Source organism: Arctopsyche grandis, chromosome 8 (genome assembly GCF_051622035.1).
Source record: "Arctopsyche grandis isolate Sample6627 chromosome 8, ASM5162203v2, whole genome shotgun sequence".
In the NCBI taxonomy this organism is placed as follows: Eukaryota; Metazoa; Arthropoda; class Insecta; order Trichoptera; family Hydropsychidae; genus Arctopsyche; species Arctopsyche grandis.
The window spans coordinates 25,274,881-25,293,301 of record NC_135362.1 but is presented as its reverse complement, the minus strand read 5'-3'; the positions used below and the strand labels follow the sequence as shown (position 1 = coordinate 25,293,301).

At 32.6% G+C, this 18,421-nt stretch overlaps 1 protein-coding gene across 1 annotated transcript; it reads right to left on the bottom strand.

Moving 5' to 3' along the window:
* Nucleotides 1-1,971: 1,971 nt before the first annotated feature.
* BicC (protein bicaudal C) lies at nt 1,972-17,989 on the bottom strand. The gene is made up of 20 exons (XM_077435561.1): nt 17,824-17,989; nt 15,504-15,657; nt 15,384-15,427; nt 13,906-13,975; nt 13,725-13,804; nt 13,580-13,642; nt 13,359-13,508; nt 13,163-13,276; nt 12,958-13,083; nt 11,650-11,868; nt 11,327-11,495; nt 9,668-10,138; nt 9,467-9,591; nt 8,714-8,816; nt 7,499-7,609; nt 7,286-7,422; nt 5,794-5,913; nt 5,526-5,703; nt 4,632-4,751; nt 1,972-4,566 (listed from the first exon to the last, which is right to left on the bottom strand). The coding sequence occupies exons 1-20, from the start codon at nt 17,902-17,904 to the stop codon at nt 4,517-4,519; spliced, it is 2,685 nt and encodes an 894-aa protein (XP_077291687.1). The 5' UTR covers nt 17,905-17,989; the 3' UTR covers nt 1,972-4,516.
* Between the last annotated feature and the right edge of the window lie 432 nt (nt 17,990-18,421).

Genomic DNA, 18,421 nt, shown 5'->3' with positions numbered 1-18,421 from the left:
CTATTTCATACTCCTTCGATTTGGTCTAAATTACATACAAATCACAGCTATATCGCTGGTATATTGATATAGGTTTTTCATTCCAAATTAACCCTTTTTCATTTAAAATCAAAACTCTTTCATTTCAAGGTCAATTTGGATTAAAAAACCTGTATGCTAAACATAACATTTAACCGTTGGTGAAAATCTGAATAGAATATTAATTTTATATAATTTATGAATAACTCTGTGACACAACTACATAATTAATGAATAAACTTGATGACACAAGCCCCCGTTAGATGGCCAGCAATAGTAATTATTGACAGTGTATACTAATCGCTGGTTCCCGGAAAAATGCACGCAAATGCACTCTACATATATTGAAATTCTAATTTTCAAAGAGACTTATAGGATGGGTTAAAGGTTTCGACCGTTTCCCAGCCTATGGAAACTCAGTTGAGTTTGAAAGAGAATCGTTTATTTTTGTTCAATTTTTACAATGGTTATTATATGTACGAAGAGGTTGAGCTTCGGAGAAGTGAGCTGGTTGAACTGAGGTTCACTCTGGTGTTGGGAGCTGGTGCGTCGCTTTATATATGTACGTTCTGGCTTGAAGCGTGCCGCGTGCAGATGCTTTGTCTTCGTTTCCAGGACACGTGTGTTAGAGACACGTGTTGACCTATTTTCGAGGCGCGTGCTTTATAGCTTTGGAGTCAGCGCCAGGACGTCATTCGTTTGAGAATGCGGTCGTGTGCCACGAGTAAATATCTTTTTAAGACACGTGTTACAGTATCCTGATGACATCACTGTTGGGTTTCGTTCGTTTTACGATCGAGCGATGAACTCTTTCTTCTGGAATGGTCGAAGGGGACGTTGCCCTTGAGTTATGCATGTTTGTACAGGATCGATGATGAGATCACTGGTTTTGATTCGTAATAGCACAAGTCGTGCTATATTCCTACAGACTCAAGAATAATTCACGCAATATACTACAAAAAAGCGTCAGCACCCTCGGATAACATACAAATACCCCTTGATGTTTTTTTGTGGAATTCTATTGCGTTAGTTCTTCTTGAGCGCTTTTGAAAGTTTGTAGGTATATCTCTTGTGTGCATTTTTGAGATCACCCTAATTGCTATACTCGAATAAGTTGTGCAAATTATGTTTTTTTTAGTGAAAAGAAGCACCAAAAACTTTCTTATTTTTAGTTATAAAATAAATTTCGGCCCAGATATGTATGTAAAATCCATTCTGTGATATATTATTCTGTGTCAACTTTGTTATCTTTTATAATTACAATTTCTATTACTCCTTTCATCTCCCTTTTCCATATTGCATGTCTCAGAAACTATTTTGGTTTAATTGTTTTTCAATGTATAGGTACATACATATATGTACATATCACATATGCATTTATGAATATTTTCTATTTCATAATTTTTGTACTTTGCGATATTAATTTTTGAATCATATTAAGTTGAAAATTTTTGCCTATATAGGAATATAAATTGTTTCACACTTCAACCTTTTCATTGTACATATGTATGTTTATCATATATAATTAATACTTCTCATTTATTTGCAGTTTTGTGGTTTTCATTTTTGTATCAATAGAAACAGTACTGGGTATTAAACGGTAAATAATACGAAAATTAATAGTTTTTGCAAAATTTATATTTATATAAAAATAGCATGCATTTTTTCAAGATATTTTTTTCTTTACGAAATAACAAATAATGAATATTTGAGTACAAAATTGTGAAACATTCAAATGTTCGTAATAATCCTTAAAAAATAAAATATAAAATGTAATAATTTCTTAACATATTTTTATGTATATATGAACAGATGCGAAACAACATATAGAACTCAATTTGATAATTCAAAATGGAAAAATATATTCAAAAATGAAGAATCAAATCAATATAGTCACTCAAAAACTTGAAACGTTAATGAATGTTTTCACAATTTTAACTACATTTTTAACTCCTAGATATTTTAAATATATACATATATATCGTATAAAAGAAATGAATAACACTGATTCATAATTGGGCCAATTGAAGCAAATACACAATACATTTTTTTCCTAAATTTTTGATTACAAAATTAATAATTGTATTTTTGCATGTTGCCAAATATTTAAAATATAAAATGGACATAATTCTATCAGCTTAAAAGGAAAATTATCAAAACCTTTTCAATTCATTAAAAATATGAAAGAATGATGAATTATTTAGGGGGTTTCATTTGGGTCAATGGAATTATATATGTACGTCAAACGTAATTAAAAAAGAAGAATTTTCATTCGAAAATCCTGCGAAAATGCGGGAGGCGAGCAGATAAACTATCGCAGAAATTAGAGAATAATAACAAGAGTCAGGATTAAATAAAAGATCACGAAGTGATACGAAATTACATTACAAAATAAATTTATACGTCTTTGGGTCATTTTCACTCTTTCGCATTTTTTATGTTTTGAGGTTTTCTTCAAATTGCGCGACGACAAAAAAGCATACAAATACATACACATCACTTTTTTAATTGAATTTTTAAAGCATAATTTGATTTCATCTTTGATCAAGTACACTGTGTCAATTCGTAAACATAAAAATATGGCAAGTAATCAAATACGACAAACACTTATTGAAACCGAATGTATTTACTGCAATCAGTGAAATCTCCCAATTACGAACAAAAGAAACATTTTGTCAAAAGTAATAAATATTTTTAAGTATGCATTGTATATTATTTGAATTAAAGGCAGTGTAGCATGTAACATTTTAAAAATATTCCATTTAAAGTAAGGCATTTCAAGAATGATTGTTTTTAATGTAAATACTTATAAACAATTCAAGAAATTTCCTTGTAATAATCAACTATGTAATATGATATTTACAACTACAGTATTACAAGGATGATTTATATGAATATATATTTATACAGAATGAAACATACATAGCTTTCGATGAGTGACAAAAAATAATAATCTTATTTGATATTTCAAAAAGCATATTTTATATCATATAAATCAATCTAGGTAATTTATTACGGCTATTATAATCATGTATAAATTACATAACCATAGTAAACATATCTAATAATTACCATAATTGAATTCTTATAAGATCAATCTCTTTTCAATGGGGCACAGATAGTTTATATTTACATAATTAAACTTGCGATGACCGAATTATATGTTTCATAAAACAATAAACAATTTCCCTGTGTAAAAAACATACATTTTATGCGGCGGTGAATATTTTTCATGCGGACGCTGATCATGTGTTAAAAGGAAAATAATCGTCAACGATTTTGTAGATATAGAACCATGCATGAAAATGATTCCTTGTACAAAATTACTATTTAAATAGACTGAAGAGCCTATTTGGCGATGGTCATCTGCCACGAGGCAAGAGTACATTCATGAACGTCATAGCAATATCGTATGTTAATATGTAGAGAACCCGGTAAGCATACTGTAAACTGTGACTCCGAGTCGAGGTGCTGATATGAAAAAAGAAGCCGAGCCTGAGGTTTGGAATCGTGAATGTGTGTTACATGTTCAGAGACGTCGACTCAGTTCACGTCGTTCAAGTGTTGTCCTTCCCGGAAGAGATGCATCTTCTTTGATGCATTTAAATTTCATCGCTAACGAGTCAAAGATTACAGTGCGCTCTACGGGTGATTTCTATTACATTGAAGATTTATCGTACGATGACAATATTTAGAAAATAAGAAATAATAAAAAAAAAATCACACCATTACAACATCAGAAATGGATAATACATTTTGTGAAGCAAATGTATGGAAACATAAATGTTTTTTTTTTATAAATTTAAAAGAAATACTTCATATAAGTCAAATTTTAATATTCACATTACTTAAAAAGGTACAAAAAAAAAAATAAAATTCTCTCTATGCAGATGTATAATAGACAATGGTAAAACATAAATGTATCAAAATGTATTACATTGATCAGATTTGATAAATTATATACTGGGCCTATATTTCGACGCACAAATATTTTCACTACAAAATGCATTTAAAACATATATTATTCGTGAAAAAATAACATTCTTATTTTCATAGTACATTTAAATCATAAAAATAATCCCCCCATTTTATTTATATTGATTGATTTGTATAAACAGAATATTCTTTTAAAACACACTTTCATATTAGATTTCAAAATATATCGCATATCTTTTCAGTTTTTTTTTATAAATTAATGCACATTTTTGTAATAACTATAATATTTGCAATGGCCTTAAATAAAATTTAATAATTATAAATAACGCTTCACATTTATATATTGGCAGTACTGTGTCATACTGATGGTAAAAATATCAAATCTCATAAAAAATATGTTGTAAATATTATAACACATTTAAATTTTCAATTGTTATAAATTCCCATAAAATTGTACATACATATAATAAATATATCGTATTTAATTTGCACAGCAAATAAAAGATTCTTAAAATGCCATTGAGACATTTGGATTCAAAACATTTTTAATACTATAATAATTTTATACTCTCGTAGATATTTGCTGCGATGGTATGTAATTTTTCTTCAATTCTGAAAATGTGATCAAATCAGTTAACTGTCAACTCATTTTATCAAATGTGTTTTCAAATACCCACCTGCAATGGCTAATAACATTTTTTTTCTAGCTCCGAATGCAGTAACTCCAATTTCACATAAATCACCATCGGTAAAAGTGGAGAACGTAGAAATATCCACTTCATGAGATTGAAACATCTCTGCAAACAATATGTCATAATTAAAATCCAAAAAAACGTAATAGATTTATTTTTATTTTGTTATGTGGTGAATATCTTAAAATCTATGTATGTACTTGTATTACTCTTTATTCCCGTTTGTTTTTTGATCTTGATTGTTTGAGCGCACGCTTAATTGACATTTTCCTTTAATATTATTTATGAGACTTTCAAAATCTTTATTGGTTCAGCTGTATTTTTGTCTCACGATTTTTGTTACCCTCAAATATTATTATCCCTTTTAATCTGCATGACTAATTGTGTATATCTACCCAACCATTTCTAGATACACTCAAGAGATACATATGTCAAATAATAAATCTTAAAATATTGTTTTTTATTGCTTAACTATATTTTTCTCACGAATTGTGCTACCCTCAAATATTATTATCCCTCTTAGTCCTACCCAACTATTTGTCGATACACTAAGGGATACACATATCAAATACTAAAACTATCTTACACATGAATGCCACTGTTAATCATCAGTTGTTTTACCAAACGTGATTGGTTGAAATTGTTACCCTTATTGAATATATGCTCATGTTAAACATATTGAAGACCACTTGCGATTTAACTGCCTAACTTGTGGTAGCACTTTAAGACCCAGTAACTTGTAATACAAACTTGTACATTAATCTCGTGTATACTTACTGCTATTTAAAGAATATAATCATCTGATAAAATCTGTGACTATAATATTTTTACACCATCTCCTACTCGTCCCCGTAACAATTTAAACATAATAATGCTTACGTATGTATTTGTCCAGACCGTGCTCGGTAAACAGTTGGCTGAGCTGCTGATAACTACACGATGCACTCTCCGTGAATGTTTTGTTCCCCTGAACGGGAGTTTTCATCGGGTCGGCAATATTAGGCCTGGTGAGATTTTGCGGAGTCTTTGACACGTCGTTAGACCACGGCGAATTGGTCTGAAATCGAAATAAAACATAACGTTCGAAATAAAACAGAACGAACATAAGCTTTGACTTAAAAATACTATGAATTTCATAATAACATACGATTTGACTCTGTATGCCGGGACTTAGCATGTGGCCTGGTGAAGTTTGGCTGAAGCCATAGCCGGACCAGCGACTCGTCGGAACTCTATAGTTATCGGTCGAAAATGCTTCCTTTGCAGCCTTCGAAGAAATGAGCATTAAAATATGAAATTTACATACACATATATACATGTTGGATTGGAAACAATTAAACGATTATTTAATTGAAAATTAACACTTTATATAAATTGTAAATAATCACTAGTTAAATAAAACCAAACTACATAGTATAGCATTATGTCAAAGATATTTTAATTTACAGTTGTAGGAATCTAGCACGACTTGCGCTATTACGAATCAAAACCAATGATCTCATCATCGATCCTGTACAAACATGCATAACTCAAGGGCACCGACCCCTTCGACCATTCCAAAAGAAAGAGTTCATCGCTCGATCGTAAAACGAACGAAACCCAACAGTGATGTCATCAGGCAACCACCACACATGTCCTGAAAGTCGGTTACGCGTACTCAAACGAACGATGTCCTGGCGCTGACCCCATCGCTATAAACCACACGTGTATCGATGACACGTGCCTTGAAAATAGGTCAACACGTGTTCCTAACACACGTGTTCTGGAAACGAAGACAAAGCATTTGCACACGGCACGCCTCAAGCCAGAACGTATATAAAGCGACGCACCAGCTCCCAACACCAGAGTGGACCTCTGGAGTTCAACCAGCTCACTTCTCCGAAGCTCAACCTCTTCGTACATACAATAACCATTGTACATATACAACGATTGAACAAAAATAAACGATCCTCTTACAAACACAAACGGTGTTTTCTTAGACCGGGACACGGTCAACACATCTGTCCCGCGTACTAAACAGTTGATATTCTTTTTAATTTTTACATAGATATGTATATACCAGGAAGGCCTGGCAGATAGACCCAGAGATATGTAATAAGAATAGAGGGGCCCTTACGAATAAATAATTGTTGTCAATTTTATGCGGCACGTAAATACGCTACATCGCACATAATACAATCGGATAAATTTACTTATACACTATACAAACTGTCAAACTACGATGTTAATTGAATAATATGCGAACTAAATGACCAATTTACTTATAAAAATGTATCCCATGTTGTTTATTGTGTTTTTGAATGCATTGTGCAATTTTTACCGATGCTTGCCCATCTTGCGAGTAATATAAACAAACAGATAAGTTTTTATCGGACATATGTCGAGCACCAAACATCAAATACGACTGATGCTAAAATTATTTAGGATTGTCTGTGGACAATCGTCACTTGACAACAATATGACGCCTAAAGCCACTTCTATTGATATAACATTTCTCTGGGTATAGTACTATACAGTTAACTATTCTTAAACTAATGAATATTTATTATTAAATTAAAGTGCTCATTTTAAGATATTAATCGTCTAATTATATCTGCTCCACTCCCACTCCATTCTACTGTATAAAATTGATAGCATACTTTTGTCGCTTGCATTTTCATCTGTTGATAGTCTCTAAGTGGTGTGAGCGATTGTTGTATAGTTTCAAGCGCCTTCTTTTCTATTCCTGGAGCTCTTCTGTCTCCTACGCCCATCTCGTTCAATATGTTTATCAAATCTAAAATAATATATATATTTTTAATGTTTTATATCAAATTTTATATTTTAAATATAATATGTACGTGTATAACTACCATTATTAGTTGGATTATCATTGCCTGGTGATGGCGTAGGACTATGACCTTTACTTATAGGACTGACAGACGGACTAACAAAATTGCTTCCTCCGTTGACACTATCTCCACCTATAAGTACATATTTTATAAATTAAAAAGATAAAATGTATTATATTAAGAAAATACTGGTATTAGAACTTTTTGTCTTAGGAGGGCTGGACACCAGCGCCTTGTCCATACAAACGGATTACACTTCTCCCTTTCTCAATTATGGCACTAGAGAAATTATTTTTTAATATGCTATGGATATCCACCATTGGGATGCATCTATCGTTTTATTTTTTTGATTAGTTATTTTTTATATGAGCTAGGAGCCGCCAAACATATATAAAATCGCCTCTTTTTTACATCCACGAAAAGAGACCAGCGTGCTTATTTAACGGTCGATTTAAAAAAAAATACGCACATAGTTGCACAGAAAATATTTTTCTCATACTGATGATGAAATTCTTTTAAAAATTGGTCCAGTTTTGGAGGAGAATACGAAACCTCGATTTTGTCGATTTAAAATACGTATTATCTGGTCGAAGCGCAACTGTCGCATTCACTCAATATATACATTAACTCAATATATATATCGAAGAAAGGAACGGCAACAAAATTAAGGTTTCGGGTGTACAGCCCTCTTAAGTGCATTTTTAGTTTTTGATGAAAGCCTCAAGTTTTATATGTTTTTCATTATATCTTTATATAATTTCTAGTTCCCAAAATGATATTTGGTTTCTAGATTGGTACGAAATTAAAAAGTGTATGCATTTCTAAATTCTTATTAAGATAATCGTTGAAACGAATCGTCAAAAATTTTTCAATTGTTTTTGGAGACATTTATTTCAACGAACTATAAAGTAATACAATTAGATTGACCATTCTTTAATATTCAAATCAACGATTCCTTTTTATTCAACGCTTAAAAAATGAAATAACTACTAAATAATCAGATTATATAATACACATGGGTACAAGCGAAGAAAAGACCTTAACCAACTGTCAACTATAATTGAGCATTAAGTTTTCAAAGAGCATCTTTAAATTGGATAGGCAGAGGGGTTTTTGAATGTTTACTTGTAGACCCGAAATTCATAGTTTTCACCGCATATATGTAATTAAATTAGTTGCGATTGTTCAAAATAGCTCTATATTCAGACAATTAAGACTGTACATGAAAATATATACCTGAAACGCTGTGGACATCCAATGATATAGTGCTTCCAGTGAAATTGCTGTGGTAACCACTACTTGCTTGTGAGCTCATGTTAAAAAGATGATTGAGGGAATTCTTAAAACAAATAGAAAACCAAATAAATTTATGAAACATATATATCTATAAAATAAATGGCCCAAAAATCCAATATGGGTTTAAGCCTCCTCCAAGAATCCTCTATTTTCTTTTACCTAGTGCTAGTGTCCTACAGTTTGATGGATCAGCAATCCTTTTATATCCAAAGACATTCCTTAATGAACATCTAGCCAACAGTAAATGGCCGGCTCATTTTACGAGGGTCATTTGTATCGTTTTGCCACAATAATATATTGTAATTCAAAATCCTTGTTTTGATAATGAAAATATATCTTAAGCCATGTTGTAACATCTGAGCATTTTTAAAATCGGGAGACGAGCTTGATGATCCAATTGAAGAAATTTGCTAGCATTTCTTTGGAGCAGTTGAGGGATTGTGAATTAAATGTTATTGAAAAATAATATATAAGACATTCGAGAGCTCAAAACCAACTGAGAGTGTCACAGACAAATTAAGACACGATTTTGACTAGGTTGCATTCCAAAGCCACAACTTTCGTTAAGTATATGCAAACGATTCTTACTAAAAAATGACCCTTGTAGTTGAATAAAGAGGTACACTCTTCTTGGAAGAGGCTTTTATGTTATAGTTTTAGGTCATAGGTTTTTATTAATATTTTTAAACAAACCGATTGACTGCTACTCGAGTTAGAGTTTGTTTGACACGTCTCCAAATTATATTCTGCATTGTACTGGTGGTTTCCTAAAGTTTGCAAGACAACGTTTGGCAACGGTTGCTGTTGAACTGTTGGATCTGAAAGGTAATATTTGATTATATTTACTTGTATTAAATGAGTATAATGTAAAAACAATCTAGAAATAGATCTTACTTCCCCATAGGTTGTGATGTGATGGTGGTGCGAGAGAAGCCGTCGGGTTGTTGATCGGATACTGAAAAACGTTTCCGTTCGTCTGTCCTTGCGGTGAAGGAGTGACCAGTTCCCAATTTGGGGTGAACACCGAAGGACTTAAAGTTAAAGGACTCAGGGTGTTGGAATAACCACCCGGCGTCGACGGATTATACTGAGGACTGTTCATTGACGAAAAGTAAGGCACGTCGTTGATACGCAGCGGTGGGAAAGCGCGGTTGTTGTTGTTATTTGTCATTTTGTGGACTGTCGTCGTAACGTTCATCGGTGACTGTGGTGGTAAAGTGTTGTGATGAGTAGGAGAGAATGGATTGAAGAAAGGAACTTGTTCGCATCCGGGTATCATCGGGATGTGGTAACTTTCTGGAATGCTTGCCGTCACAGACGATTCTTTCAAATTCAATAGATGGCGTCGAGCTTCATATATGTCTCCTTAAATTTCGAATTTATTCAGATTAGTTTAGATTTAGTAGTGACTACTTAATTTCGTTTACATAAGCACTATGGAGCTAAATTCCATTAGATAACCATTGTTCTAGTATCCTGTAAGCTACTGCGTTGTAAACTATATACATAGTTTAAATTGCAAAATGTTGTGCTTTGAAATTAAAATCATTAAAAATGTATTATGATTATTATAATGTAGGAATCTAGCACAACTTGTGCTATTACGAATCAAAACCAGTGATCTCGTCATCGATCCTGTACAAACATGCATAACTCAAGGGCAACGTCCCCTTCGACAATTCCAGAAGAAAGAGTTCATCGCTCGATCGTAAAACGAACGAAAGCCAACAGTGATGTCATCAGGCAACCGTAACACATGTCTGAAAAGTCATTTACGCGTGGCGCTGACCCCATAGCTATAAACCACACGTGTACCGAAGACACGTGCCTCGAAAACAGGTCAACACGTGTCCTGGAAACGAAGACAAAGCATCTGCACGCAGCACGCTTCAAGTCAGAACGCATATAAAGCGACACACCAGCTCCCAACACCAGAGTTAACCTCTGGAGTTCAACCAGATCACTTCTCCGAAGCTCAACCTCTTCGTACATACAATAACCATTGTAACAATTGAACAAAAATAAACGATCCTCTTACAAACTACACAACATGTGTTTCGTTAGGCCGGGATACGGTCAACATACCTTCCCTGCCTTACAATATAACATTATAGATTTGATGTGAAAGTTGAATGATTATTATGGAATAAACGTTAAATGTAAACTAGTTTACTATTACAGGGTGGCAAAGGTTAGGATCTTTATAAGGTGTCATATAAACATCACATATAACCCAAAATCTTCAGTTATTGTTTGACTTAGCAACACACATGTTTCAAGACACTAGAAGTTATTAAAAAGTATTATCATATGTATACTTATGGTGGAAAAAAAAAAAATTTAAAAATCTATCTGATGGTTTTAAAATAACGTCTCCCGAGTTCCGAGTATGTATATTACTTAATTCGGGTAGCTTGAAATTTACGTTGTGTATGCAATCTATTATATTCCTGATACCGCTTTAGACCGCATTTATAATGGGCGAAAGCTAATGTATCTCCATAGTGCTGCGGTAAATGGAATTGGTGTACATATTTATAATGGGTTGAGTACCTGCGTTTCTTTCTATTCCTTTGACGATGACAGACAGAGATGATAACTTTGGTTTGTGACGTATATTGATGAAAACATTGAAGTTTTGCATCAATTCAGTCACCTGTTCGTTTTGTACATCTTTTATTTCCTCCGGCAAATCAAACATTATGACCAACGGCAAGCTTCCCTACAATTGTATTCAAAATCGAATTCATATATGTATATATCAAGTTCAGCTAATATATTCAATTCAATATCGATACATTTTAATGAATAAAGTTTTATGTTTATTGGTGAACTGATGTATATATTGTAATTAGCCACATGTATGTGATACTTACAACTAATTGCTGCCTAGCCAAATAGACGTCTTTGATGCTCCCTGTAATAGTGACATTGCTTTTTTTCAGCATGGGGATGTTTGGGTCACCCGCATCTGGAAACATGATCTGAGCCTTCGTATTGGACATTATGAGCTTCAGTTGAGATGCAGCACGACCCAGAACTACAGGATGGTGCATCGGTGTAATTTCCAATGACATCTGCACTAAAGTTTGCATCTACGGAAAAAATGCAATTTTCAGAAAATTTTGTCATTTAATACAGATAGGTAGAGACACGTATTTTGGGTATTTTGCTATTAATGCTTAATTGATGCTAAAATTCGGAATAGATGCTAAATTCGTAGAATATGCGAATAGATGCTAAAATAACAAACAAAAGTGAAATTTGCACAAAATTTATAAAATTAATAGACAATTTAGAAGTGTCTTTCTATCCCTTTGCCCATTTATTATGTGAAGAAATTGAGGGGATAAAACAGAGCTTGCAGTTTACAATAGACGGTATTTTTATGTAAATAGTAGTAAATAGTAAGTGTGGATGCCGTCCACATATATTAATATACAATAAAAGGTATTTTAGTAAATACAATGTAGTTTTTACCGATCGTCGCACAAATCTCAAAAAAGAGTCTGTAGAAATATGCTCCATGTTTTAATAAATTTTAATTGGTATTATATTTTTATATTTATATTTTTTGTCTTTTTTTATATTCATGTTTTTTCATTGAAATTTTAATTTTTGAATTTTTCTATTATTTTTTAATTGTTGTGTTGTCTTTAAATTGTATATATGAATATAAATTTGATTAAAATTCATCGAAATTTTTTATTATTTAAAATTAAACTTCATAAAAATAGATGTTAAAATTGAACATTATTAATGCCTTAAAACGCTAAAATGCAAAATAAAAATGCTAAAATTGACAAAAATAGATGCCTAAAATACGTGTCTACAGATAGGGCATAAAAAATTAGATCTTGAAAATTGCCACTTTAATTTAAAGGAAATATTTGCTTAAAATGTTGCGGGAATATTTCTGGGACGACTTACTTGGAATTTTGTGTGGTATGCATCCATTCATTTGTACCCCATTCTGTTAAAATCAAACTCTTCTAGAAACTAAAATGATGCATTATATCCAAGAATGTGTTAGGATTTGCTAAAAAATTTCTTTTAGGGCATAATGCATTATGCTATGAAGTTTCCTTTGATTGAGGAAATAAAGTTTTCATTTTCAAGTTACCGGCTGTCTAATTATTTCCACCCCATCTTTTCAACCCTTTTCAAATGGAGATAATACTCACTGCTAAAGATCCACACATGTAGTTTATGAGTAGATTTGTCGCTTCCATTGTTGATTGAACTTCCCATTGCTGGCCTTTAACCACTACGAGTGTTGCATGCAACTTTGGTCTAGTGCGGAACATAACCTATAGAAAAAACACTGAAATTACATCTACATTTAATGTAAATATCATTTAGTTGCTTAATCAATATTATATGTTTTACTTGAACGTTGTATTTCTCTTGGACTTTGATGACGTAGGGTGACGATGAATCAGGGGGAGTTTGGGAAGAATTCATAATAGGCAACTCAAAACTGAATATCAACGGAGTCAGGGCCTGAAAATTTGAATGTTTACTATAAATAACTTCTCAAATAACTATGACTATACGTATTTTTTTCATATGCATTATTTTATACCCGAACTCTGGCTCTAGCTTTTTCGACATTTTCCATATCACCAGCTATGGACACTTGGTTACTCTTCTCCATCGGGTTTGATCTGTTTGAGTCTGGGAAATGAATATGACAACCAGTCTCCTCCATTACACGTTTAATAGTAAGACCACCCTGAAATAATACACATGTCTGTATAAGCAGTAAAGCTAAAATTTTTCTAATGATCGAACTTATGTAGTTACCTTTCCAATTATGTGAGAATGGTCTGTATAGCTTAAATCAAGCTTCATTGTTACTCTGTTGCCCTGAAAATGAAAACGTATCCGATTAAGTAAAGCAGTGTTTATATAAAGTTATAATTAAATTTTGTTCGTTTAAAAGTTTTACTCGGGTATCCAACATTTGCATGATTTTATCCCTAGCCAATTTTGTACTTTCAAGTTTGCCAGCAACTCTAACATGAGGATCTAAAATAAAAATAAATATTAATCATGATAAGAATCATCGATAGTGTTTATTTAAATACTTGAGAGAGGCAGCATATCTGCTGGAAATTAAATTATAATACCTTTCTTTGATTTAGCTCCTACTTTCAGTCTGGAAGGCCAATTTATAACTGTAGAAGTTTCTTCCATTACCTTAATAAATAAGAATTATATAAATACAAATACATAATTAAAATAATCTGTATTTTTATAATATATATCAGTGGCGGCTCGTGATAATTTTTAGTGGCGGGGCTGCACTGAAAAGATGTCTAAAAAATGTCACCATAATTATTCTATCATGTCATAACAGGACAAAATAAGCACATTTTTTGGCGTACGACCACTTCCATGTGGATTTAAGTATTATTGAAAAAAAAAACTAGCAAAATTCACCACCCATTAAAGGGGTGCGTCCAAACGTGATGAAGATTTCGAAAAATACGCTGGTACTCCAGTAAGATTGCTAAAAAAAATTCGTTCTTGCTGGTTTCGCGACGCGGATAAAAAAAAACCCCAAAACCTTTCAAAAACTTAACCCCCTAATTCGTAACGAAAAACATTAACCTGTTGACAATGCATCGATACATCGGTTGTTTCATCTGCCATAACAGCTAGATAAGTTGCTTTTTTTATTTCAGCACTTATTTGTTCCCTACACACGTTCAAAATACAATCTAAAAGTTCATTTTGAATAGTTTTTGATGTCCCTTTAAAAACCGAAGAAGTTTGAAAATGTTTTTTTAAAGAATCGTCGAAATTTTGTGAATATTCTAGAAGCCCCCGAAAAACTCGAACGAGCTGTTTCATCGTGTCCCCTCATTGGCATTTCAAATTTAACGCAATCAATAATTTAAAATAAAACATCCCGATTTTTTTTGACGTTTTCGTTATGCTTATCTATTTCCCGCCGACAAGCTTCCCAAAATCGTGAGATTACACACATTTTTTAAGTGTTCGACACTTCCCTCGTGTTTTTAAATTTATCGTTTAAATGTTTTAAGTCAATAACTCCTGTTTTCGTCCAAGATGCTTCGCCTGGCGACTCGCCTCCAAACAAAAGACACGGATAACAAAATAACGCGTTTTTTTCTGTACATCTCGTTAACCAATTGTATTTTTTATAAATGTCTGGATTAAATTTTCGCGAGTAACTAAAAGATCTACTAGTTGCAGGCTGTGAAATAATTAAATTGGGAGTGAGGCAGCGTAATGCTTTTATAGCGACTTTTTCGGTAAGTTCTAGTCGTGAAAAGTGCAAATTTTGTAAATATTTTACTGAATTCTTTTGTTCTTCCATTTTTAAAAGAAAAAAAATCTTTATATATTTAAAATAATAGTTCGTCCATCCAATAGTTCGTCCATCCAATTAATAAAAAAAATATCATTATTAAATAAAATATTAAATGTATTATTAAACATATATCTTAGAATTTTATAGGAGGGGCTGCAGCCCGGCAGCCCATTAGGACGAGCCGCCACTGATATATATATATATATATATATATATATATATATATATATATATATATATATATATATATATATTTAGAAGCCTTACATTTTGAAAGAATTTAGCAGCCGACTCATCTTCGTTTATATCGTCTAAAATCAGAAGAAAATAAAACATGAATACAAGTCGAATAATGATATAGGAAAATGTGGTTTTTTGTACGATTACCTGCCAACATTAGTTCTAACTTTTTCCGATCAACTCGGAATCTATCTTGGACCACATCTTCTACGGGTATACTGAGAATTAGAGCTACTTTTTGCAATTCTTCTGCAGAACCCATCGCCGAGTTCATTGAACCAGCCGTACCCGAATCTGAAACCTAAGCAAACAATACAATGGTTTCATAATTATATCAAACATATTTTAGGATTTCGATTACTTTTTTAGGTAGATATGAAAAACATCATAAATTCAGTTAATAATTTTCATGTTATTATATTTATATATATATATATATATGTATATATATAAAAAAATGAATGTCTATGTGTGTGTGTGTCTCGAATAGGCTCCTAAGCCACTGAAGCGATGGAACTTTCAGGATTTGTTGTATGCATGTCCAGGAAGATTACTGTGAAAAAAAAAACGGGAACGAAAACGGGAATGAGTGTCATTCGCTATAATTTCAAATGTTTTCGCGTCGCGACCAGGGTGTTCGCTGCCTGCGTTGTTCCGAAAAATGGGAACGGGAACGAGAACAGGAACGGGAATTGCATGCGTTATTGTGGAATTGCAACGCATGCAGGGTTCAGCTAGTTATTAATAATACATATCTTTCATATGCCAGCAAAATACTTCTTCAAATAATACACCAAAGGTTCAAACAATACCTGAATTCATAGATTCCGTAAGAATAAGTGGGATTTGTCAAAGGCAATGGAACCAGGGAGCAGATTCTGATTATAGAGAAAAGCCGTAAGTTCGAAATATCAGTGGTGCTTTGCTTCATGGAATATAAGGGTTTTGATTGTGTGAAGTCGTAGTGCATGTCTCCCATGTTGTTCAATATTTATGGGGAGTATATAATGAAAAATGGGGGGGGCAAAAGCATATCCAATTATCTGATACGCCTATAATACCACACTTATAAAGTCATATGGCGATGCCTTGAGATGAACGGAGCGAATTATGATGGTGGATCGACGTAGTCAACTCGTGAGGACGGATGTTCTATCTGATCTTGAAGTTGTACACGAGTCAATTTATACCAGAGGGTGAGACTGAAATTAGGGCAGATCGCTATGGCGATAATCTTAATGAAGAAACTGATGGAAATTTGGAAAACCTGGGGCATCACTATGTATGCGAAATGGTTAGCGATAGGCTGTTAACCATTTGTCTTAGGGGTATCCTCCAATTCTTTGGGTACATCGCGAGGCAAGACCACATTGGAAAAATTGGTGTTGAAGCGTTGAGGGAAGCAAAGGAAGAGAGGGCTGAAGGATAATGATTGGCCGTATTATGGAAGTCAGAAGACGGGAAAGTCACGACCCTCAGGCATGAGGAAAGCGACGGCAAAGTAAATATGCTTCATAGTTATGTAATTGAATGCAGTTTTAAATTGTAATTCTAGGAAATTATAAATAGAGTATGGGTATTTCCATGACAAAGTGGTTTTTTTAGTGTTTCAATGCAAAGGCATTGTGCTTGGCTTAAAGTTTCAAAGTCTAAATTATGGGTTCGGAAAACCCCAAATGGGGTGGCGAAAGGTTTTCTGTGTGGTCACCTAAAAAATTATTATATTTTTTATACATTAAAAATGTATTTTTCAGATGTATTGAGATCGCGGGTTAGTTGACTTTTATAAAAAGGGATCGATATCTGAAAAATGGTAGGGAGTCTTTGATGTAATTGTTTTTTAAGATGTGTATAAATACGCATAATAATTTAAAAATTGACTAAACCCTAAAAAAAAAATTTGTAGTAGTATTTTTTAAAGTAATAAACCTTTTTTAGTACTAAAAAAAATAATTTTAGCAAAATAAAAACCATGCACATAATATACATACATACATATATAGTAAATAATAAGTATATATGTATAAAATACTGCGAATGACTGAAACATTAACTGCAAAATTATTGTTACAATATTAATACAATTAAATAATTCATTTAGATTATTAGAATAATATATAAATACATACGTATGGAAATATAGCTAAAATATTAGTTTGAATTAAATTGTTATTGCATTTCTAATTATTAAAAAAGTAAACGATTTTTTTCAAATTTGACAGTTGACAAAGTAATTTTCTATTCCTGTTTACCACCCTTAATCTTAAATGGAGTATTAATTAGTTTTATACTTTCATTTTTTAATTTGAATGAATAAAAAATATATACTGAAATTGCTACCCCATTTAAAATTAAGGGTGGTAAAAAGAAATAAAAAGTTATATTTTATAAAAGGGATATACATATTTATAATAAAACTATTTTTTATTAGTTAATCAATTTAAATAAACATGAACTTAGGGCTGACCTCACTCATGGTGTCTCGATCTGATCCAGCGCGGAACTCGGCCAGTTGAGGCTTCATCGTCAGGTAATTGCTGAGGGACATCTTGCTTGGATTTACGTAGGTAGGTATACAAAAGTCACACGCACACGTAAAAAAATTATAATCACGTGCACATAATTGATCCTCCCAAAATATGTCTATTTAATAATTTCGATTTTGGGATCGATATATATATTTTTTGCAAACGCGGGCCGAGAGCGCGCTGGATGGACACCAGGCCGCGCGGGCTACCTGATCGGAACTGACGACATAAATTATAATTGTTAACTAGGTAGAATTTAGCATAGACTGTAATGGCAACACATGGCTTAGAAAGCTTGAATATACAAAATTAGGGTGAGCATTCGTCAGGGTGACCATTCATACTGGTGCAGTACTGCTTCTTTGGGTATCTGTTTTGGTGAGTTGTAAGATAAAACCAGTTTTTTTCAGGACTTTTTTCCAAAAATAAATTTCTAAATACAGTAGAACATTATCCAGATTTTCGATTATTCGGAAAAAGGAAATCGAACAAGACAAATCATTCAAAACAAACGAAATTTTACGAATTTTCAACAAC

What these genes read in the sequence shown, in the direction of transcription:
- BicC (XM_077435561.1), bottom strand. Translation starts at nt 17,904, where the DNA reads ATGTCCCTCAGCAATTACCTGACGATGAAGCCTCAACTGGCCGAGTTC. An exon ending in CTGCTAAATTCTTTCAAAAT is followed by an intron (nt 13,976 to 15,383) that starts GTAAGGCTTCTA and finishes TTATTTATTAAG; the next exon opens with GTAATGGAAGAAACTTCTAC. An exon ending in TGAAAATGCAAGCGACAAAA is followed by an intron (nt 5,914 to 7,285) that starts GTATGCTATCAA and finishes ATTTCTTCGAAG; the next exon opens with GCTGCAAAGGAAGCATTTTC.